This window comes from Rhinopithecus roxellana, chromosome 2 (assembly GCF_007565055.1).
Source record: "Rhinopithecus roxellana isolate Shanxi Qingling chromosome 2, ASM756505v1, whole genome shotgun sequence".
Lineage (NCBI taxonomy): Eukaryota > Metazoa > Chordata > Mammalia > Primates > Cercopithecidae > Rhinopithecus > Rhinopithecus roxellana.
The window spans coordinates 14770597-14796137 of NC_044550.1; the positions used below are offsets into that span (position 1 = coordinate 14770597).

The window sequence follows — 25541 nt, forward strand, 5'->3', positions numbered from 1 at the left end:
ACCAGGGTTTGGTGCGTATATCCTCCCTTCCTCCAACTAAGAAAGTTATATTTTGGTGTTTCTCTTACGACTCTTGTTTTATCAAAACACATTGCTGGTTTTTGAAACATTTACTATATGTATTTTAAAATATCATTTTATCTACCTAGGTAAATATTTTATCCAGTATTCATTTGTCAAAACTTAATAACAGAATGCAATTGACACTCTGTTAAAACTGTCACAATTCTTAAACAGGAATAAAACACCTATTACACTGTAATAGGAATATTATGAGAGTAAATGCTTTAGCACTTACACTGCTCACTTGTTTCTCAGTGATTACTAAATGAAACTGATACATATGTTTAATTTTTATATAGTTGAAGACACAAACCAAATAATGTTACTTCTCTCCCCTAAAAAAATCAATCTTTCATTTTTTAAGCCAGGCCCAAATTATAGGATCTTTATTTTATCTGTTTTATCATAACGTACAGGATCTTTCTTTTATCATCAGCTCAAATTTAAAAACTCACATATGTTGGAGCATACCTTCTACAAAAACAGAGAAAAAAAGCAATAATTCTGGCTTCTAGGCCTATAATTTAATGCACTGTTAGCACTTAAGAAAGAAAGAAGACAATTGCTGGCTACATCTGAAAATACCCAGTTTTAATTCAAGTTACACAGACTTTGATAAAACATAGTCTGCCCCTCCACCCAAAAATTTGAAAATTTAAAAAGCTTAATCCCTGTTCATAAAGTATGACTTCTAATTCCCAGTAATTAAGCAACACATGGGCCCATTACTATAAAAGGAAAAGGTTATTCCTCAGGAACTGATTCATACCCAAATATAAGAAATGAACACTAGCCATATTAAATTTGGAAGTTTTTCCTAATTACAGATGTTTTTCCAAAACACCACCACCAGAATTAAAGAATGCTAACTACTCCTATTATGTATTTAAAAGAGAGATTCACATTTACAATCATCTCATACACATTCTAGATGCACATCCTTTATCAATAGTCTTCTTCCTATGCTTCCTCCTCTTAATTTATTTTATTTATGTTTATTATCTTTAATTGACACAATAAGTGTACACATTTATGGGGTCCCATGTTATAATCTGATACATGTATACAATGTATAAGGATCAAATCAGGGTACTAAGTAAATTCATCACCTCAAACATTTATCATTTCTTTGTGTTGGGAACTTTCAAAATTCTCTCTTCTAGCTATCTGAAAATACACAATAAATTATTATTAACTATAGTTACCCCAAAGTGCTATAGAATACTAGAACTTAATCTTCCCATATAGCTATAATTTTCATTGGTTGGTTAATTTGGTTGGTTTAGAGGTTGGTTAATATAATCAACCAACCTCTACTGCCCCTCCCCCACAACCCTCCCCACCCTCTAGTAATCACTATTCCACTCTACTTCTTTGAGCTCAACATTTTTAGCTTTCACATAGGCGTGTCCTTCCTCCTTTTCAAAGTCTGAAATACACTTTTGGGCCATGCAGCCTTCTTGTTTGTAATAATTTGGGTCTATCCCATAATCAGTAAACCTCATCTTTAGTTATATGGGAAGCTTTGTACCTTCTTATAACTATGGTTTGAAAATCTTTCAAATTTCAGCTATAATAATATTACCAGAAAGAACTGGAAAGGGCCAGGCAAAGTTCTAATTACTTTAAGAATATTAACTTTAAAAAATATATATTAACTTATTTAATACTCATAAAAACCCAGCCAGGTGCAGTGGTTCACACCTGTAATCCCAGCACTTTGAGAGGCTAAGGTGGGAGGATCACTTGAGCCCAGGAGTTCAAGACCAGACTGGACAACATAATGAGACCCCATCTCTACAAAAATAAAAATAAAAAATTAGCCCGGTGTGGTGGCACATGCCTGTAGTCCCAGCTACTTGGGAGGCTAAAGTGGGATGACTGCTTGAGCCCACGAGTTTGAGGCTGCAGTGAGCCATGATCATGCCACTGCACTCCAGCCTGGGTGACACAGCTAGACCCTCTCTCAAAACAAAAAACGAAACAAACTCTACGAGTAGGTACAATTATCATCCCATTTTACAGATGTGAAAACCAGGCACAGAAAGGCTGAATAACTTGTTCAGTATCCAAATCTAATGCAATCTAGCTCCAGTCCCTAGTTCATTAAACCCAGAAGGATCTGAAGAAAATGAAACTTTCATACAAATAATATGATTAAAATGGACTATACTAAAGGTAATAATAGTTTACATTTCATGGGCTCTCACTGTGTCAGGTACAGTGCTAAGTGCTTCAATGTATTAGTTAACGTAATCTTTACTCATGAACACACCCACATGTGCATATCTACATGCACACACACACACACACACACGAGGTATTTACTACTATTAACCCCAATTTACAGATGAAGAAACTGAAATTCAGAAAGATTACATAATCTGTCCAAGATAATACAGATAATGAGTGGCAGCTGTCATATTCAATCCAGTTCTGTTTATTCCAAAGCCCAAACTTTTAATCACCGTGCAATATTGATAACCACATGTTGAAAATATTATATTTTATGAAAAATCAATGTATCCCAAATTAAAGAGATATGTGTTAATCAATTTGTTGAATACATGAAAAAGCTTCTAAATAAAAGAGCCAAAGTTTTATTTAGTTGTTCTATTGGTTTCTTTTATTTTCCCAATCACCTATTCAAATTCCCAACTAAGCAGTGTAGCTTAAAAAGAGATGAGTAAATCGAGATAACAAACGATTCATAATGAGCAGCACTTATCCTTAACTTTCTCTATTTTAAAATATAGTGTTTATTATCTCTGAACATCATCAGGCATTTCACAAAAACATGGGATAAAAATAATTCCTTTATTTGAAGGAGGCCAGTAGAAATTATTATAGATTTAAGGAAAAGGTTTAGCAATTCCTAACACTAATCTTTCTAAAGTGTGGTGAAAAGAAAATCTATCAGCTCTGGAGACAGAGAGTCAGTCTGAACCCAGCTGCTTATTTCTGAGAGTGGGAAGGAAGGAATGAAGGAAGCAAGAATATTTACTGAATTATTGCTTGTGTACCAGGTACTCATTCTTTTATTAGACAATAATCGACCCACTCCACTTTGACTGAGGCCCAAGAGGAAATCAAAGCACTGCAGGGTGGGAGTTCTATCTGCGTCCTCTTACAGTAATTTGATTTCCTCCTGGGTCTCAAAGTGGAGTGGGCAGGTTATTGTCGAATTAAAGAACGAGTACGTGGTACACAGCAAGTATTCAGTAAATATTCTTGCTTCCTTCATTCCTTCCTTCCCACTCTCAACACTTGCTCCTGCCTGCATCCGGATACTGAACTTCATCCTCCTTCACTCTGAAACAATAGTATTCCCAAAAGATAATTAGCCCCACAATTTGGGAGCAATTTAAAAAGGGGGTATGGAATTTCACAATGTATATATGTTTCAAAACATCATGTAGTACACAATAGATATGTACAATTTTTTGTTAATTTTTAAATTTTAAATAACCAAGGATAGAGCTAAGGTTATGACATCATTAAAGTTAAAAGTACAGTATAACTTCAATGTGAATAAGCAAATATAGTTGTGTTCAGTTGGTGAAATTTAAAAAGATTTTGAAATTGTCTTAAAAGACTTTTTTTGTGTGTGGTTATTTTACACAACTGATGCAGGGAGAGCAAAACCACACAATCATTTCAATAGACAAAGAAAAAGCACTTGAAAAAATGCAACATTCTTTCACGATATAAGCACTCAACTAACTAGAAATAAAAGGGAACTTCCTTGACCTTATAAAGGACATCTACTAAAAACCTATTGTCAATATCACACTAAATAGTAAAAGACTGAAATGTCCCCCCTAAGAAAAAGAACAACTCAAGGATATCTTGTCTTCCCACCCATTTTCTACATTGTATGAAAAGTTCTAGCCAGGGAAATTAAGTAAGAAAATCAAATAAAAGGCTTCCAGGTTGGAAAGGAAGAAGCAATATTATTAATACCTCTATTTATAGATGACATGATCTTATATATAGAAAATGCTAAAGAATATCCTCCAAAATATTATTAGAGCTAATAAATGAGATTGGCCACATTGTAGCATTCAAGCTCAATATACAAAAATCATTTGTATTTTTATACATTAGCAATGAACAATCTAAAAATGAAATTAAGAAAATAATTTTATTTACAATAGCATCAAGAATAATAAAACACTTAGGAATAAGTAAGCCAAAGAATTGTGAGACTGGTACACTGAAAACTACATTGTTGAAAGAAATTAAAGAAGACATCCCATGTTCTTATGTCAGAAGATTTAATATTACTAGATGGCAATACTCACAAACTGATCAACAGATTCAACATAATCCCTATCAAAATCCCAGCTAACTTTTCTGCAGAAATTGGCAAATAGATTCCAAGACTCATTTGGAAATGCAAGGCACCCAGGATAGTAAAAAAAAAAAAAAAAAAAAAAAAATTGAAAAAAAGAACAAAATTGATGGACTCACACTTCCTAATGTCAAAACTTACTACAAAGCTATAGTAATCAAGACAGTGCACAGTGACATGAAATATGCCACTTGAACAGAATTGAGAATTCAGAGATAAACCCTAACTTTTATGGTCAATTGATTTTCAGGGCCAAAATAGTTTAATGGGGGAAAGGAATAGTGTTTTCAATATATGCTATTGGAACAACTGGCTATCCACATGCAAAAGAATGAACCTGAACTCCTACCTCCCACCACACATAAAATATAACTCAAAATGACCATAGACTTGAATGCAAGAGCTAAAACTATAAAATTCTTAGAAGACAACACAGAAATAAACCTTTGCCATTTGGGGCGAGGCAATGATTTCTTAGATGCAACACCAAAAAGAAGAGATTGGTAAGTAAAACGTCATCAAAATTTAAATTTTTTGTGCTGTAAGTGATACCATGAAAGTGAATAAAGTGACAACCCACAGACTGGGAGAAAATATTTGCAAATCAAATACCTGATAAAATCTTATAGCCAGAAAATATTTTTAAAAATTTCATAACTCAATAAAATAAAGACAAATAATTTTAAAATGACCAGGACGTGCATAGTGGCTCATGCCTATAAGCCCAGCACTTTGGGAGGCCAAGGTAGGCAATCAGTTGAGCTCAGCAGTTCCAGACCAGCCTGGATGACTTGGTGAAACCCCGTCTCTACAAAAAATACAAAAATTAGCTTGGTGTGTTGGCACATGCTTGTAGTCCCAGCTTCTTGGGGGGACTGAGGCAGGAGGATTGCTTCAGCCTGAGAGGTCAAATCTGCAGTGAGTCATGACCACTCCACTGCACACCAGCCTGGGCAACAAAGCAAGACCCTGTCTCGATTAAAAAAAAAAATGGCTAAAGGATTTGAATAGACATTTCTCAAAGGAAGACATACAAATGGCCAGTAAGCACATGAAAAAAATGCTCAACATGATTAGTCATCAATGATATGCAAATTTCCTGTAAATGTAAATTCCCAGGGAAATGTGAAGAAAAAAAGAAAATAGCAAGTGTTGGTAAGGATGTAGAGAAATTGGAACCCTAATACCTTGCTGGTAGAAATGCAAAATGGTGTAATCGCTACAGAAAACAATTTGACAGTTCCTTAGAATATTAAAGATAGAGCTACCATATGACCCAGCAATTCTGCTCCTAGATATACATTCAGTAGAACTGAAAACATATATTCACAAAACATGTACACAAATGTTCCCAGCAACATTATTCATAATAGCCAAACAGAGGAAATAACACAAATGTCCATCAACTGATAAATAGATAAACAAAACATAGTATATCCATGCAACAGAATGTTATTCAGAAATAAAAAAAAAAGGAACATACTAATATATGGTCAACAGGGATGAACCCTGAAAACACACCTAGTCAAAGAATCAGTCTCAAAAGACTACATATTATATTATTCCAATTATATGAAATATAAACAGTAAGGAAAACTATAGACACAGAAATTAGATTGGTAGTGTCTAAGACTGGGGAGGAGGGATAGGGAAAAATAGGGAGTGGCTGCTAATGGGTTCAGGGTTTCTTTTGAGTGATAAAAAATATCCTAAAATTAGATTGTGGTGCTGGCTGCACATCTCTGTGAATATACTGAAGACTATTAAATTGTACACATTAAATGGGTGCATTGTATGGCAAGTGAATTATATCTCAATAAAGCTATTTTAAGAAGAATACATACAATGCTGAAACTGAATCTTTAGGAACAGAGAGAGTGAAAATCCATACAGAAAATAAAACACACCGACACGATGAAAACGAGGGAGGAAGAGGAGTTGAGGGAGGAAAAATGGAATAGGAGGAGAAAGAGGAGAGAAAAGGTAAGATGATAACATTAGACTAAGGTTTATTTATCACATTTACCCTCTTCCTAAACCTTTGCCATTTGGGGAGAGGCAATGATTTCTTAGATGCAACACCAAAAAGAAGAGATTGGTAAGTAAAACGTCATCAAAATTTAAATTTTTTGTGCTGTAAGTGATACCATGAAAGTGAATAAAGTGACAACCCACAGACTGGGAGAAAATATTTGCAAATCAAATACCTGATAAAATCTTATAGCCAGAAATATTTTTAAAAATTTCATAACTCAATAAAATAAAGACAAATAATTTTAAAATGACCAGGACGTGCATAGTGGCTCATGCCTATAAGCCCAGCACTTTGGGAGGCCAAGGTAGGCAATCAGTTGAGCTCAGCAGTTCCAGACCAGCCTGGATGAATATCTGTATATGGTAAAACAGTTGCAGGATATGATTTACAAGTAAGAGTTACTGTAGCAAGTAAGAGTTATTTCCATGTGTGATAAGTCAGGCTTAAGCAACCACTGGGCCCCATTTAGTGCTTTCAGTGCTCCTGAAGGAACACAGTAAAAGTAATAGAGAAAAGTAATCCCCAAAGGTTTAAAAAATTTATTTTCCTCCATCTTCTTCTCAAACTTTCATTTAAATAAGATGTAGGTTTCATACGATTTTCTGAACCAGTGGTCAGAAGAAACACATGCCCACACTCTATCATTTTGAAACATTAGAAAATCAAAAGATGACTTACCTTTTCTAATGTACTGAAGGATGGCCAGGACTGATATCCATATTCAGATGCAAATCGAGCTTTTGGGAAAACTTTCCAGTTCCAGCAATCACTGATATAGTCATAAAAATGTACATCACCAAAATAATTGCTATTAGGGTTTTGAGAGACCCAGCCTTCTGCAACAGTTTCAGCCCCATTTGTAGGACTGGACGTAATGAAAGGACGACTCTTGTCTCCCTAAGTTCAGAAATAAAATTAATTCAAGGATAATATATTCATCCTGTAAAGTATGAATCATTTACTTCTTTAAAAATACTAACAAGTCCCAGAAATGCCAAGTAGCTGATCGAAAATTAATAGGACCACTTACCTTCCTCCCCATTCAACAACCACCAGCACCTCTCTGCTCTTTGCCAATCCTTTATACCTTTTCATATGTAACACTTAGCTCATCCCTCACAGCAGCTGTTCTTAATCTTTTCAATCATGTTTTGCCTCCACTCTCATCCATCACAGGTGGCGTACAGTCTAGTCCAGAGTTTCTCAACTTTGGCCCTATTGACATTTTGAGCTGGATACGTTTTTGTAGGGGTTGGCTGGGGGTGGGGATGTCTTATGCATAGTGGGATATTTAGTAGCATCCCTGGCCTCTACCCAATAGATGTCAGTAGCTCTCCCCCAACCTTGAAAAATGTCTACAGGCACTGCCAAATGTTCCACAGGGGCAAAATCACCACCACTTGAGAACCAAAGGTCTAGCAGGTAAGAACAGAAGCTACTGAGTCAGATGGACCCGAACCTGACTTTAAATCTCAAATCTGAACCTTATTATTTTTGGACAGGTCTAAGCCTCGGTAGGTTTATCTGCAAAATGAGGATAATAACAGTACCTCCCTTACAGGTATTATAAATAGTAAATAACTCATATGTGAAAGTGATGGCTAGGTGTCAACAAATTCATGTTCTCATTTCTATAATATAAAGCCATCCCTAGGAAGTGGCTTCCTAGCCCATATGGGGCCATGTGCCTCATTCTCATCCTCTTCCCCCATTTGCAGGTGAGGGTGCAAGAGATGGTGCAGCTGGAATAAAGTGTCTACATCTCTGAAAGAGGAGCTGCCTATCAATCAGGAGTAGCCCTTTCATAGTGTCAGTGAGTAAGAAATAAACTTTTATTATGTAAACCACTGAAATACTGTGGCTTACCTGTTACAACATCTAGCATGTAAGTGCTTAACAGAGTGCCTAGCACACTGTGAGAACTCAAAATATAGTTATTATCATCTCAGTAGATGAGACTACTTCCCTTTTCACTGAGAAGATTCATTCACTTAGCAAGTATTCGTCAAATCTATTGTGTCTCTGGCATTTTCTCCGCACTGCGGAGGGAGGGAGGGAGGAAGGGAGAGGGGGAGAGAGAGAGAGAGAGAGACAGAGAGAGAGAGAGAGACAGAGAATCTATGACTCTGTCAAGTATTTATACATCAAATCTCTTTTGAGTATTTCCTATGAGCCAGGCATGCAGTTCTTTCTATGTGCTGGAGGTTCAGCAGACAGCCATGGTGACCCTCTTGGAAGAGTGGATGGTAATCTAGTGCTGAAACCAGGTACTGAACAAGTAATTATAAGTATGATGAATGTTTTGAAGGAAAAGTGCAGGGCTCATTGGGAATGTAAAACATATTGCAGAAGGCCAGTAAGGCCTCCCTGAGAGAGAGACTTTCAGAAAATAATTTTCTCAAATTTTCACCATTATGTTTCACTTTTTCTTGGTATATCGATCCATATTTCATTTCTTGTTTCTCTTCCATCATTTAAAAAAAAAAAATCCTTAACCCTTTCCTTTGCCAGACTCTCCGTATTCTGGTCATCTTTCTATTTTGCTTTCGTACTACAGCCAACAAACTATCTTCCACTCTTTTTTTTTCTTAATCTCCCTCTACTGCCCTTTTCCCTTAGATTCCTTAGGACTCCCCTTATCCTAATAAAAAGTCCCTTTAATCCCTTGCAGTCCATCAGATTTCTTTACCATCCTCTCATTCATAAACCCCTGACATTCAATTCCTGATCACGCCACTCCACTGAAATGTTTTTCAAAAATTACCCATGAACTTCCACTTACTAAATATAGCAGTTCTTTCTGTCCCCACTCATTCCCTCTCTGGTGTGCAATAAATGACCCTATTTAACACCTATTATTTCTGAAGCTCTCTCCACTCCTGGCTGTTTGTTCACAATTCTTCCACATTCCAGTTTCCCCCAACCTTCCTGATTCTTCCTTCTCCAGCTACCCTCTCCATCCCCAGATGGACACTCCCTCTCTCTCAGGCTTCTCTTTGTTCTATACCCTGTCCCATGGCTTCCCCTCACAAGGATGTTCTGATTACTCCTAGCCTACACCTGCACACTTGACCTCATGTTCACTGCCACACTTACATTCCTGATAACCAGCTCCACATTTCTCCCTGTGTTGTTTTGCCAACATCGCAAATCCAACCTTTTAAAGCAGAATTCCTTGTTTACTAATTCCAAACTTATCTGACTATGCTCCCTTTCTTGCTGATGGTACCCAGAGTGCAGTCATCTTCAATTTCTCCCTCTCCTACCTCCCACATTCAGTCACTCTGAGTAGCAGCAACTCTACATTCAGATTTTTTTTCCATCATCTCATTTCCAATCCCACACCACTGGACTCCACTACCCATGACCTCCACGACCTTGAGGACTTAATGACTCTAAATTAAATATATCACCTACACTCCAGGGAACTCCTACAAATTAAGTAAATAAATTATACAAAGCACTTATATAATGAATTTTTTTTTAAAAAATTGTTAAAGGACAGAATGTTGCTCTGCTGCCCAGGCTGGAGTGCAGTGGCACGATCATAGCTCACTGCAGCCTTGACCTCCTGGGCTCAAAATAAACCTCCTGCCTCAGCCTCTCAAGTAACTAGGACTACAGGCACACATGCCACTATGCCCAGAGAATTTTTTAAATTTTTTTGGAGACAGGGTCTGGCTACATCACCCAGGCTGGTCTCAAACTCCTGGCCTCAAATGTTCCCCCTGTCTCAGCTCCCAAGTCACTGGGATTACAGGTGTAAGCCACCACATCCAACTTTAATTTAATACATTAATATATAATAATATTAATTAATATAATAATTACAATTCACATATTGATTCCTGACATCTCAGTAACTTGGAGTTTTAGTTATTATAACTGGTTTCCTTGTCTAGAACCTCTCACCTCCCTAATATTTGCTAGTAAAGTTATCTTCCATAACACGGACCAGATAAAGTTCCTCCTCTCCTGCAAAATGTCCACTAACTTCCCACTGTCTACTGAATAAGCTCAACTCCATAATATGACTTAAAGTCCCTCTATGGTCTGCTTCCAGTCTTTACTACCTTCCACTCTCCCACAGGAATCCAGGAGTCCCTTGCTCTTAGCTACCAGGCACTGCTTGCCACTCATTATACATACCACCTACTTTCACATCTTTTTACCTTTATTTACATTGTTTTCATGACCTAAAGTACTACTAGACAACACTTTGCCTCAAAATTCTCAACCGGTAAGGTTTGGCTTGAATGTAAACTTTTACTTGAAAGCCTTTTTAGATTCTTTCAGTTAAAATTAATGGTTCTGCCACACAGTTCCCAGTATTATGAAGCTACATTCTTTATAGCACTTTTTTCACTGCCTAAGGTCTGATAATTTTTTCCCTGCTTCCCTTTCACAGCAGACTGTAAGCTCCACAAGGATAAGAGTGTCCCCACAGCATCGGGGATGAGGCTTTGCACTTGGTAATAGGTACTTAGTAGATGTTGGGTGAATTTAAAAATACTAAAAAGTATGATGAAATTATAGGTGATATTAAATGTTTAAAAATATTTTTGCTACAATGGCTTTGAAAACATTGAAGAAGGCCAGTCAATTGGTCTGATCAAGCTTGACAGATTTCCTTTTTTTCCTTGAGATTCTTGAGAAATTTGGTAAGCTGAGCCATGCAGTAAAATTACAAACAAGTCTCTACCTAAAAATATCTGGCTTTGATGATGCATTATAATGTCCTTCCATTTATAAATCACTTATTCTTAAGGTGTGGTTATTTGTTGCAGATCTCACAGATGACATCTCTCTAAGTCATGACCTTAAACACTTATTTGGACCAGGAAATACCACAAGGTGATCCAACAGAATGGCCATTAAAAAAAGCATGTGCAGTAGGAAACCAATCATTACAGCCAATTTATAGATGAATCAATTTATGCTGCTTTACCTTTTTATGATGCCTAATACTTTGATGGAAATTAAAAGCAGTAGTGATTATGTAGCATTTCATAGCGCTCATCTTCAAAAAATTTTGCAAACATCAGTTACTGCTCACAGCTCATTTTAAGATAAATAAGTCCCTAAAGAGAAAGGCATAGCTCCATTTCACAGGTGAAAAAGAAATGGCCCAAAGAAGCTAATTTTTTAAAGCTTAAGAAAGTAGTGTTAAAATTAATGATTAAAATGTATAAGTGTCTGAAGACCTACCTTGTTGAACAAAACCAACAAGGATGATGATGATGATGGCTAGTCTTAATTAAAAGGTTACTGTGGGCCAGCTGTGGTGGCTCATGGCCTGTAATCTCAGCTCACGAGGTGGGTGGATCAGGAGGTCAGGAGATCAAGATCATCCTGGCCAACATGGTGAAACCCCATCTCTACTAAAAATACAAAAATTAGCTGGGCGTGGTGGCACATGCCCGTAATACCAGGTGCTCGGGAGGCTGAGGCAGGAGACTTGCTTGAACCCGGAAGGCAGAGGTTGTAATGAGCTGAGACCACGCCACTGCACTCCAGCCTGGCAACAGATGAGACTCCATCTCAAAAAAAAAAAAAAAAAGTTACTGTGAACCACCATCTTCCAGTAATTCACCACAACGATGACACACAAAGCGAAAGAGGAGAGGATATTCTCTAGGTCTTTTAGAAAATATGGAGTTGTTCCTTTGGCCATATACATGTGAATCTACAAGAAGGGTGATGCAGACATCAGGGGAATGCATCTGGTTCAAAAAGGAATACCCCACAAACGTTAACATGGGAAAACCAGAGGAGTCTACTGTGCTTGCCAGCAGGCTGTTGGCACTGTTGTAAACCAACAAGTTAAGTGCAAGATTGCTGCCAAGAGAATTAATGTGTTGAGCATATTAAGCACTCTAGGAGCCAAGATAGCTCCCCAAAACTCGAGAAGGAAAGAAAGGAAAAGAAAAAAAAGGAAGCCAAACAGAAAGGAGCCTGAGTTCAATGGAAGCACAGCTGGCTCCACCCAGAGAAGCACACTGTGAGAACCAATGGAACAGAGCCTGAGCTTCTAGAACCTGTTCCCTATGAATGCATGGCATAACAGGTGTTTAAAAAATAAAAGAGCTCTGTATTGTAAAAATATTTTTTTTTGTTAAGCAGAAATGTGGTGTCCCCTCCCCCAAAGAAATATTTTAACTTAAAAAAAAAAAAAGGTTACTATGTGTCAGACTGAGTCACGTACCTTCCATCCATTCTCTCACTTAGTCCGCATAACAACTCTTAAAAGTTAGCTCCTATTTTTAACCTAACTTTATAGATGGAAAAAGGAAGATGAAGTAACTTGCCCAAGATTACATAGACAGGAAGTGACCCAGCCAGGATTTCAAAGCATGAGTACTTAACCACTATGCTATAAAATGAAAATCCTCAGAAACTATAAATCCATCAGACATGAAAAACACAATACCAATATTGTGAATAAAAAGATTATAAAATGAGTGTTCTGTAAATATTCTTTAAAACTTGTACCATCACATTTTGTGAATAGAAAAAATTATTCATGACACATGACTTAGTATATCAGGTAAGTTATATATTTGAACCCACGTTTTTTATGAATTTTCAGTGAAGTTTCTTCTCATAAATGGAATAGCAACTTCAACTGGGCATGTTTAGGTGCTAATATCACATACTATTTTAAAAAATAGATGCCTTTTCAAATTGCTTCCAGATATACCCAGATTTTTAAAGCATCTATTTACAGACACAACAGTGTAAAGACAACCAGATTATTAAATCACATGTTAAACAAAGTTTTTCAAAAGTTAAAACTTTTTTGCTTTCGTACTATTACTGAAAAAAAATGCTTTTTCTCACAAAAAGGCCAATTTATATTAACATATGTCTGTATAATATGCCAATTAGACAAAAAGTGGTGCAAAGAGAATCACTATAGAGCAAGGGCCATACAGTGGGGTTGGAGACCAGCTCTCGCATCTCTCTTTGTCCCTTAAATCACATACCAGGATATTCACATGTGATATATACCAAATTCTACTTTAACACATATGATTACAGAATTGTAGAAGTGGCATATCAATAATCATCTAATCTAGAGATTCTAAGGGCTTTCTGGGATCCACGGATGGACTCCAAGGAGCATGTGACAACCTAGCATTGTAAGCACTGCATTGGTGTATGTGTGGAGAGCAGCACAGATAAGTTCATCCTCCAAGAAGTCCATAGCCCATAAATCCTTTCATCTGCTGCTGCACTACAATGGGATACTCTGTAATCAAACGATACTGTTGAAGACAGCCCTAAAAAGGGGCATAAAACATACTATACCAGTATTCAAACGTATCCATTTTAAAGATACATTCTTAAATTCCACTGCATTAAAAAATCATTACTTACTGCCAATACAAGCTCTCTGATGTTTTTCACATAGAGTGTCACATAGTCCTTGATGTAGATTGGCCGGTCAGTGAAACTGATATGGTACCAATTCATCATCAGCGCCTCCTCATTTTCATTATTGCCACTCCATATGATGATAGAAGGATGAGATTTCAGTCTCTTGATCTGAAAATTAAGAAAATATAAAATGATTTTCAAAGAGTTAACATAAAATACTCAGAGCTATAATTACTCATAAAATTAGAGCCCTTGCATTTTTGCACATAAATTCTTATGTGCCAAAAACCTAATTTGAAAATGGCTAGTCATGTTAGCTGTAGGAATACATTTTAAGAAATCTCTGAGATTCTTTTTAACTAGATTTTATAAACACTGATACATAGGGTTTCTCTTCTCTGCTATATAAAAACTGAAGATAATATAACCCCTTTTTTAGAAAGAGAAAGAAAAAGGGAATGAATAAACTCATCATTATGTGGATTGCCACAAAGAAAACTTTCAGGAAATACAAAAGGCAGGAGACATTATATTTGGGGGATTGGTTCTTAAGAGCAAATTGGAGTTCTGTGTGAATAAACAAATGAGGCAAAGCAATCACTACCACTGAAAGAGGGACAGAGGTTCCTGTGCAGGCTCCACCAAGATCAGAAAACCAGAAGGAGAACTAGAGAAGGTTTTACAAAGCAAGTGAGTACTAGAGGTATGCTGGCAGTTAAAGACAAATATGGAATGCTCTAAAGGAAAACAGATTAGGGTAATCAGGGTGATGTCTCCTGAAATAACTATCAATATCATGTCCTGAGAAATCAACTAACATTAAGTTACTGAACATATTTAAATATAAAAGGGAAAATTGGAGAATCCACCTGAAAACTGTGCCACATGAGGCCTGCATAAACTGAGCTTATCTGGGCTGGCCCAACATAAAGGCAAAAGGATCCACTTGTGTTATGTTTGCACTGGACAGACTCAGACATGCCCCTTCTTCTAACACACTAGGACATGTGCTCCAGTAGAGAGCAATTAAATTCCTCGGAGAATGGCAGAGTGAATCAATGGTCAAGAAAAATTCTTTTAGAACATGCTTTGGCAATATTACCTCATTGATATTTATAGGTTCACTTTCACTGTCATGCGTGATTACACCGATGGCCCCCCACTGATGCTCTCAATGTGTTCTCTGTTCAGGAAGCTCAGAAACTCATATAGATGAAATACAGATGCACTGAAGGTATATTAAAGAGATATGCTTCATTTTTTTTTTTAAAAAGTAAGTCTTGTGTTTTTCTCAGCCAGCCATATAAACACTATCTCTTTTTTTGTCTTTGTACATGCCCAAGAAAGGGACAGCTGCTACCTGACATATTATGTCACTGACATATTTATGCCACTGATGAAGATACAAATATAAATCCTTAAGTGGCAAAAAGCTTCAGTGACACCGTGTTACACACAACCTTTAAGCTGACTTAGAGTTTTATGGTAAGCTTTACTTTAAAATTTTAATAAACTCTGCATGAAATGGCTCTCCTTATCTTTAATAATGCATCAAAGAACTGAAGATACATAGATGTTTTATTTTAATTATTTACATGAAAGAAAACTAAAAATAAAATTGAAATGTTTACAACCTGTGTAACTATAATTAATATGTTTAAAGTTATTCATTCATCCACTCATCTATCCACTTCGTACATAATCCACAGAGTGGGGACGCAGAGGGGAATGAGCCCTAGGACTCAGGGAGATAACAGTCTTGCAGAGGTGACAAATCCTTGAACAAGTAATTCAAAGTGTGATGTATGTCTCAAAAGGCAAAAGGTTTTTCCCACGCTTAAGGTAAGAGGGGTCAAAGGAGAACAAAGGAGGTGGCCCACAAGGGCAATGAACGGGGAAGATGTTCCAGGACATAGACAGCAAGATGGAGATGGTTCCTGAACAGGTGCAGACACCAGCTGGACGCGGTCCCGCACAAGAGGATCTCACACCTTACCCAGAGGGCAAGAAGCCACCTCAGGGGAGCTGTTGGCAAGGGAAGGCGTTTGATTATACTTTTCAAACCTTTTATTTTAAAATGAAACACAGTTACAGAAAACAAATTATGATATGGTGAATTATTATAAGGCAACCACCCTTGTAGCCACCACCCAGGGCAGCCATGCCGGAAGCCATCCATGTGCCTCTTCCTAATCACAGCCCCTTCCTCCTTCCAAAAGTAACCACTATCTTGAGTTTTATAGTGTTATAGAAATCGCTTCCTTGCATTTCTGTATGGTTTTTCACAAAATATACATCTGTAGACACTATGTTATGAACTCTAGATTTTAACACACTTGATGGATTCAATTCATTGACATCCTTATCCTTATTGAATCTCAAATTGTCCACCTTTTGGTTGCTCAGAGTCTCTCAAAAATCCTTTTGACATAACTTCGATAGCTTCCTTGTTATCTGTATGTTGAGATATTCTAGGATCAGGGTTCTGAGCAGGAATGTGGTATGACTTAAAATGTGTCAGTGGAAGATGACTTTGGCAGCTCTGTTGAGTATGCACATATTGAAAGAGACCAATGCTAGGGAGTCCAATCAGAAAACAAATGCAATGTTTGAGGACAGGGAAAAATAAGATTTGAACTAGAGTAGTAAGTATGGGGATGAGAAAGTAAATATAAATACAAGTAACATTGGTATCAAAAAATTGTCTCAATTTTAAAACCAGATGGATGTGGGAGGTGAGGAAGAAGAAAGTATCAATGACTTTCATATTTCCTGCTAAAAAGAAAAATCTTGAAAGAGTGCATTTTGTAAAAGATAGTAGATGTACTTTGAAGACATGCTAAGTTAGTGGGACAGCTGGTATTGTTATTTCTTTTGTACTGCATGCCTTACATGTATTATCCTATTTAATCTTTGAAACAGTTTCACGAGGAGTGACATCATACTAGAGTTATAGATACAGAAATTGAAGCGCAAGAGGTAAAGTGACCTCTTTATTTTAAATATTTAAGGTTGCAGACTCACCATTCAAGAAGAAATATCAAAAGATTTGTTCTTTGTATATCAACATTGCAAAAAATCTGGCAGACAGTTGGACATGTGAAATTGAAATCAGAGTCAATAATTATCCACATTGTAGCTTCACCTGAGGTTACTGAGAAAATTGATTTGTTTCTTTCTTTAACATGTTGCAGAGCACTACAAAAACTCAATATGTCTCCACAGTCTTGTAAACTCTTTACAAGGTAGGGGTGATCTCCTGGTGCAGTGATCATTTCTAATGGATGCTAATGAATCAGTCCAATGTTTCAGTAGTATTTTACTAGCATATGCTATACTCACAAGTTGGTTCCTAAACTGTATTTTGGGAGTACATCATGATTCAGAATTGTCTTGTATTGACAAGCATCCCATTCTGATTCCACATGGAAACCCATGCCATGCACTTAATATTTAGGGGAGAAGAAATATAATGCAATCTGTGTTTCAAAGCATGATCATGCCCTAAACAGACCTTGTTGCAAAAATAAGTATATTCTGCACACAGCTCATAAACCTCAGATCTGTGGCTAAAACTATCAGTTGATAATATTACATTAACACCACTGCCATTTGTAAAAAGAAGATATCCAGGATTATCTAATATATTTCCTGTGCCAGACCTGGAGTCAGCCATTTCTCTAAGAAGCTTTTCTCTTAACAGGAAAGACTACTTCAGTATAAGAATACTCAACATTACAACATTGGGCATTATTTCTAGGTCTTTTCAGTAGACAGAGAAAGCATATAATCATTTCCTTGCATTTATGTATCCGTGAATATAAGTATAAATGTCAATATGTAGAATCCAAAATAAACCAAGGAATCAACGATCGATTTAAACTTTTCTCCTGAGCAATTCAAATAGTGGTGTTGCTGTTTGCTGAGATGGAGAAAACTTCAGAAGAAGCAAGATTGTCGGGCAGCAATATGAGTTTAGTTTGTACATGTTACACTTCAGATGCCTGTTAAACCTCCAAGCAGAGGCACCAGGTAGGCAGTTGGATATAAGAAAGAGGAATTCAGCAGAGAAATCAGGACTGGGGATAAATCTGGGAGTCATCAGCCAATAGATGATGGTAAAGCCATGACACTGGGTAGAATCACCTAGGATGTCAATTACCTGGCTGTGTAATATTTCATGGAATGTAGTACAGAACAAAAACCAAAATGAAGCAAGATTTAACAAAAGGCAATACTAAAACATATTATGTGTTTTATTTTTTCTTGGAAGGGTAATAACATACCTGGTAGGCAACTTCTGCTCTCACTGAATCCAGGAAGCCCTGATCAGTTGGATAAAGGGCACAGGCAAACATAAAATCCTGCCATACCTAGCAAATCAAATAAAAGGGAATGCAACACTTCCATAAGTTTTATTACACAGAAGAAAGTCTTCATTCTGAGCTCTGGGCATTACCTTTCACACAAATGAAAAATTAAGTTAGCCTGATGAGTGTGATCATTGGGGCACCATTATGCATAAAGGCACCCAGGAAAGGTATCAAAGACATTAAGACTTCCCAGAACTGCACAAAAGTGTACAGAAACCTGAGAAGAGAAAACCCTAGGCAGGTATAAAAGAAAAGGAAGACAGAAGAATTTGAAAAAGAAAAAATGTGTGAAGGTGACATAGAATGAGGCTTCCCTCCAACCCCTCCTCACTTCTAATTCATTCCAATTTTCACCAGGCATTTGGTATTAAGAGATGCACCAGACTGGCAAGAATCACACTTCATTTATAAAGGAATTAGCTTTTCATAGACAAAAGGATTACTACATGCACACTTTAGTAATGAAACTACGTCAGTCCCTTCCTAAGGAGGCCGTGTGATGCAACGGTTAAGAACACAGCCCCTGCTGGGAGCAGTGGCTCACACCTATAATCCCAGCACTTTGGGAGGCTGAGGGGGGCGGATCACCTGAGGTCAGGAGTTCGAGACCAGCCTGGCCAAAATGGTGAAACCCTGTCTCTACTAGAAATACAAAAATTAGCCGGGCATGGTGGCACATATCTATAATCCCAGCTACTTGGGAGGCTGGGACAGGAGAATTACTTGAACCCGGGAGGTGAAGGCTGCAGTGAACCAAGATCACACCACTGCATTCCAGCCTAGGCAACAGAGCCAGACTCCAACTCAAAAAAAAAAGGTCATAGCCCCAAAGCAGCCTGTCTGAGTCGGAATTGGATTCCACCATAAACAGGCTGTTAGAGTTTGGGTAAAATATTTAACCTCTTCATGTGTCAGTTTCTTTATCTGTAAAATAGGATAGAGAATAGTAACTACCTCACTGAATGGGCATGAAGATAAAATACGTAGAGCACTTAGAACAATGCCTGTCCTGGCACTCAGTGAATATTATAGAATAATATCATTGTCACAATGACCATCAGCATTATCAATATTAGTATAATTCCTTGTCTTCCGTGGCATTCTTTATATTTTAGAACAACAATAATAGAACTAACAGAGTATATTTTCTTTGCTTTATCCTCACAATTACAAAACATGTTAAAAGTACTTAATAACAATATTAGGGCCAGGTACAGTGGCTCGTGCCTATAATCTCAGCACTTTGAGAGGCTGAGGCAGGTGGATCACCTGAGGTCAGCAGTTCAAGGCCAGCCTGGCCAACACGGTGAAACTCCATCTCTACTAAAACTACAAAAATTAGCTGGATGCTGATTTACTAAAAATACAAAATTCAGCACATGCCTATAATCCCAGCCGCTCTGGAAGCTGAGGCAGGAGAATCACTTGAACCCGAGGTGGGGAAAGCCACAGTGAGCTAAGATTGCACCACTGCACTCTAGCCTGGGCAATAGAGTGAGACTCTGTCTCAAAACAAATTAAAAATAAAAAATTAGAAAAAATTTAGAAAAACAATATGAAACACACCTTTACTTAATTTCATTATTTGTCTTCTCTTTAGGTTTTGTCAGATCTCCTTTAAGTGTTTTAAATATTTTCTTTTATTTTCTATGCATACTTAAATATCACAAAGAAAATTATTTTAAAAGTAGGTATATGTGTACTGGGATATAAATAATTTACAGGATATCTATCATTTAAAAATAAATAATTATGGTAGTTGCAATCACCTGTGGCTCTGGGTTTACAAGATGCCATTTATTCCTATAGCCCCAAATGGAATATCTGGCTCTGAGACAGGGGCAATTGCATCATTCAGAACATTGGCAATCAAACTGAGGATAGAGTAACTTATCAATATATAAAATGCTATCAACTTCTCACCATTATTCCTAGTTCATCACAGAGTTCATAGAATTCATCCTGCTCATAAATTCCTCCTCCCCAAACCCGAAGAGTATTCATGTTAGCATCCACAACAGACTGTAAAAGGAGCCGTAACCTGTAGAAGACATTTTATAAACAAATCATAACTTGGAAAAAACCAGATAAACACATTTCTAATCTCTGTTAGAAAAACATACTCTAAAATCGTGATGGTTTGGTTATAATGTAAATTAAAGAAAGTAAGATAAAATTATATACACATTAAATAACCACATAAACAAACAGAAAACCTATGGGTGATATCTTTACCTATTAAATTTTACCAATTTATTTTATTATACTCTTTTTAAAATTAAATTTATGTTTTATATTTATTCCTATAAAAAATACAGTTGTAACCTTGGAAAGTTAATTTTATACAAACCCTCCACACTATAAAACAAAATCAAGACTTGAGTATTAGTGCCTAGCACCTGTATCTCCTTTTATACAATTCCTTCAGCCCAGTATTTCTTTCTCTAATAAATTTTCTTTATACTTTTTCCAATTCCTATTCACATTACCCTCAGGAAAATCTAGAAACTTACAGGTAGCTTGAGAGCATGTACCTTCCCTCCATCCCCACAACACTGCTCAAGTCAAATAACAGGATGGGCAGACTCAGAGCACTGAGGGCTCAGCACAGGCACCACGGCAGGCTTTCCAATTGGACCAGCCGGGCTGAAGGACCACAGCCAACCCAGCCCCAGCTGGGAGGGGAGAGGAGCATTTGAAAAGGAAAAGATAGAGCCAATTATCCCGTGGCTGTGTCTGGAGAAGAATTTCATTTTCTTATGAAATCTAAAATAATATACACATTTTAAAATAAAAGGAAATTACTACAACTTTTGGAAAAAATCAGGTTTTAGTTACTGACCACATTTACATTCTAAACATCAAATAACATACTACAGTGCACATTTCTACATTTGTAAATATGCTTAAATGTTATTTAATTTAGATAATAAATAAGTTTAAATGTGTTTATTTTCATTTCATAAAGTTTATTTTCAGCATCACAGAGATGTAAGTTTAGGTAAAAGTGGTTCCAAGATGGCCGAATAGGAACAGTTCCAGGCTACAGCTCCCAGCGTGAGCAACACAGAAGACAGGTGATTTCTGCATTTCCAACTGAGGTACTGGGTTCATCTCACTGGGGCATGTTGGACAGCGGGTGTAGGACAGTGGGTGCAGCCCACCGAGTGAGAGCTGAAGGAGGGCGAGGCATCGCCTCACCCGGGAAGCGGGAAGCGGGAAGTGCAAGGGGTAAGGGAATTCCCTTTGCTAGCCAAGGGAAATCATAACAGACAGCACCTGGAAAATCAGGTCACTCCCACCCTAATACTGCACTTTTCCAAGGGTCTTAGCGAATGGCACACCAGGAGATTATACCCCGTGCCTGGCTCAGAGGGTCCCACACCCACAGGGCCTCCCTCATTGCTAACACAACAGTCTGATGGAACTGCAAGGTGGCAGCAAGGCTGGGGGAGGGGCACTCACCATTGCTGAGGCTTGAGTAGGTAAACAAAGCGGCCAGGAAGCTCCAACTGGTGGAGCCCACCACAACACAAGGAGGCCTGCCTGCCTCTGAAGACTCCAACTCTGGGGACAGGGCATAGCCAAACCAAAGGCAGGAGAAATCTCTGCAGATTTAAATGTCTCTGTCTGACAGCTTTGAACAGTGGTTCTCCCAGCCAGGAGTTTGAGATCTGAGAACAGACAGACTGCCTCCTCAAGTGGGTCCCTGACCCCCGAGGAGCCTAATCGGGAGGCATCCGCCAGTAGGGGCAGACTGACACCTCACAAAGCCGGGTACCCCTCTGAGAGGAAGCTTCCAGAGGAACAATCAGGCAGCAACATTTGCTGTTCAGCAGTATTCACTCCTCTGCAGCCTCCGCTGCTGATACCCAGGCAAACAGGGTCTGGAGTGGACCTCAAGCAAACTCCAACAGACCTGCAGCTGAGGGTCCTGACTGTTAGAAGGAAAACTAACAAACAGAAAGGACATCCACACCAAAACCCCATCTGTACGTCACTTTCATGAAAGACCAAAAGTAGATAAAACCACAAAGATAGGGAAAAAAACAGAGCAGAAAAGTTGAAAATTCTAAAAATCAGAGTGCCTCTCCTCCTCCAAAGGAACACAGCTCCTTGCCAGGAATGGAACAAAGCTGGACGGAGAATGACTTTGACAAGTCTTGAGAGAAGAAGGCTTCAGACAATCAAACTTCTCCAAGCTAAAGGAGGAAGTTTGAACCCATTGCAAAGAAACTAAAAACCTTGAAAAAAGATTAGACGAATGGTTAACTAGAATAACCAATGTAGAGAAGTCCCTAAATGACCTGATGAAGCTGAAAACCGTGGCACAAGAACTACATGACAAATGCACAAGCTTCAGTAACTGATTTGATCGACTGGAAGAAAGGGTATCAGTGATTGAAGACCAAATGAATGAAATGAAGTGAGATGAGAAGTTTAGAGAAAAAAGAGTAAAAAGAAATGAACAAAGTCTCCAAGAAATACAGGACTATGTGAAAAGACCAAATCTACGTCTGATTGGTGTACCTGAAAGTGACGGGGAGAATGGAATCCAGTTGGAAAACACTCTGCAGGGTATTATCCAGGAGAACATTTTTTGCCTAGGCCCAACCTAGCAAGGCAGGCCAACATTCAAATTCAGGAAATACAGAGAATGCCACAAAGATACTCCTCTAGAAGAGTAACTCCAAGACACATAATTGTCAGATTCACCAAAGTTGAAATGAAGGAAAAAATGTTAAGGGCAGCCAGACAGAAAGCTCGGGTTACCCACAAAGGGAAGCCCATCAGACTAACGGCAGATCTATCGGCAGAAACTCTACAAGCCAGAAGAGAGTGGGGGCTGATATTCAACATTCTTAAAGAAAAGAATTTTAAACCCAGAATTTCATATCCAGACAAACTAAGCTTCATAAGTGAAGGAGAAATAAAATCCTTTATAGACAAGCAAATGCTGAGAGATATTGTCACCACTAGGCCTGCCCTACAAGAGCTCCTGAAGGAAGCACTAAACATGGAAAGGAACAACTAGTACCAGCCACTACAAAAACATGCCAAAATGTAAAGACCATCGATGCTAGGAAGAAACTGCATCAACTAACAAGCAAAATAACCAGCTAACATCATAATGACAGGATCAAATTCACACATAACAATACTAACCTACAAAGGACATGAACGAAGCTGGAGACCATCATTCTCAGCAAAGTATTGCAAGACCAGAAAACCAAACACCACATGTTCTCACTCATAGTTGGGAACTGAACAATGAGAACACTTGGACACAGGAAGGGGAACATCACACATCGGGGCCTGTCATGGGGTGGGGGGAGGGGGGAGGGATAGCATTAGGAGATATACCTAATGTAAATGACGAGTTAATGGGGGCAGCACACCAACATGGCACATGTATACATACGTAACAAACCTGCACGTTGTGCACATGTACCCTAGAACTTAAAGTATAATAAAAAATAAATAAATAAATAAATAAATAAATAAATAAAAAGATGTAAGCTTACAGATCCAATTAGGAAATATTATTTTCTTCCAAAGTTCTATTTCTTCAGTCTCAGGGAAAAACATTTTAAATTTTTTTCCTAGATCTAGAACTTTTGAGATTATATTTTGTTTTTAAATAAATTGCATTGTGCATATTTAAGGTATATGACATGATGTTATGGGATATATATATAGAGATAGATAGTTAAAAGGTTACTACAGTGAAACAAACTAATGTACTTACCATCCTATAATAGGTGTCCCAACCCCCAGGCCACGGACTGGACCGTGGATCAGGCAGCACAGCAGGAGGTAAGCAGCAGGTGAGCAAGCATTACTACCTGACCTCCTGTCAGATCAGCAGCAGCATTAGATTCTCATAGAAGCAGGAACCCTATTGTGAACTGTGCATGTGAAGGATACAGGTTGCATGCTCCTTATGAGAATGTAATTCCTGATGATCTGAGGTAGAACAGTTTCATTCCAAAACTATCTCCCCACCCCCCACCCCCTACCCCTAATCTGTGGAAAAATTGTCTTCCATGAAACTGGTTATTGGTGCCAAAAATGTTTGAAACTGCTGTCCTACATAGTTTTCCACTCTTTTTTGCTTTTGTGGCAAAAGTAGCTAAAATCTACTCATTTAGCATGAATCCTATAAAGAGCACATTTTTTTTTTTTTAAATTTTACCTATATTCCCAGTGCACATCAGATCTCTGGGCTTGTTCTCCTGTATATCTGCTACATTGCATCCTCTGACCATATCTGCTACATTGTATCCTCTGACCAGCTGGCTCCCAGTTTCCTCCCCACCCTCCCACAACCGCACCTCCATAACACACAAGATTTTTTTTTAGTTCTTTTGTTAAGATAAAAGTAAAAGAATATGCAAATACCTTAGCATAGAAAGGTAAATATGGGACTGGGCCCGGTGGCTTACACCTGTAATCCCAGCACTTTGGGAGGCCGAGGCAGGTGGATCATTTGAGTTCAGGAGTTCAAGACCAGCCTGGCCCACATAGTGAAACCCCGTCTCTACTAAAAATACAAAAATCAGCTGGGCAGTAGTGGCCTGCGCCTGTAATCCCAGTTACTTGGGAGGCTGAGGCAGGAGAATTGCTTGAGCCTGGGAGGCGGAGGTTGCAGTGAGCTGAGATTCTGCCACTGCACTCCAGTCTGGACAACAGAGTAAGACTCTGTCTCAAAAAAAGAAAAAAAAAAAAAAGAAGAAAGGTAAATATGTGTTCTTATCTTTCAAAACCATGCTCAAAGACATTTAAGGTGTCATTTGAAAAGATGAAAATAGTGAATTTAATATTTTTTTCAGGAACTATTCAAAATACTAATTAGTCATTTTCTTATTTCTCCAGAGTAAACATATAATAGTTTTCTAAAATTGAATGGCTTCAACAGTCTCAAATAGTTTGGCTCTAAGACCACCTGTAGCCCAGGAGAATGGAATATATGATTTTTAAAATCCTGTCCATTCTAAAATTTCCATTATCTAGAATTCTATACTACCTGTTAGTTCCTTGCCCAGGGACTAAAGAAAGTAAAAATGAGTAAATCTCAAGCTTTGCGGGACTTTTAATTAAAAGAGGAACAAGAAAAGAAGGACAGTAACTCACAACTCAGAGGTTACTCGGTCCTGGAATGAATCTGCTGGGATCCAGTTTGAGCCTTTTAGAAATATGGGAAATCCGTTAATTTTGAAATAGAAACTCAAACCAGGAGACCCTTTTATGGGCTCTTCTATAAGTTCCACTGTCCTAAAATAAACCTGCAATGAACAGAATTAAATGATGAATATCAAATTTAAAACATAAGCAA

General features: G+C 37.8%; 1 protein-coding gene across 4 annotated transcripts in view; it reads right to left on the minus strand.

Annotated features, from left to right (window-relative positions):
- MANBA (mannosidase beta) overlaps nucleotides 1-25541 on the minus strand; it is a 142725-nt gene that overhangs the window by 26977 nt on the left and 90207 nt on the right. For all 4 annotated transcript variants that reach the window (XM_010363321.2, XM_030914984.1, XM_030914980.1 and 1 more), the window contains 5 exons: nucleotides 25340-25491; nucleotides 20129-20246; nucleotides 18119-18205; nucleotides 13833-14000; nucleotides 7131-7349 (listed from right to left, as the gene is read on the minus strand). In XM_010363321.2, coding sequence (XP_010361623.2) covers nucleotides 7131-7349; nucleotides 13833-14000; nucleotides 18119-18205; nucleotides 20129-20246; nucleotides 25340-25491 — 744 coding nt within the window. The remainder of the gene's footprint in view (nucleotides 1-7130; nucleotides 7350-13832; nucleotides 14001-18118; nucleotides 18206-20128; nucleotides 20247-25339; nucleotides 25492-25541) is intronic.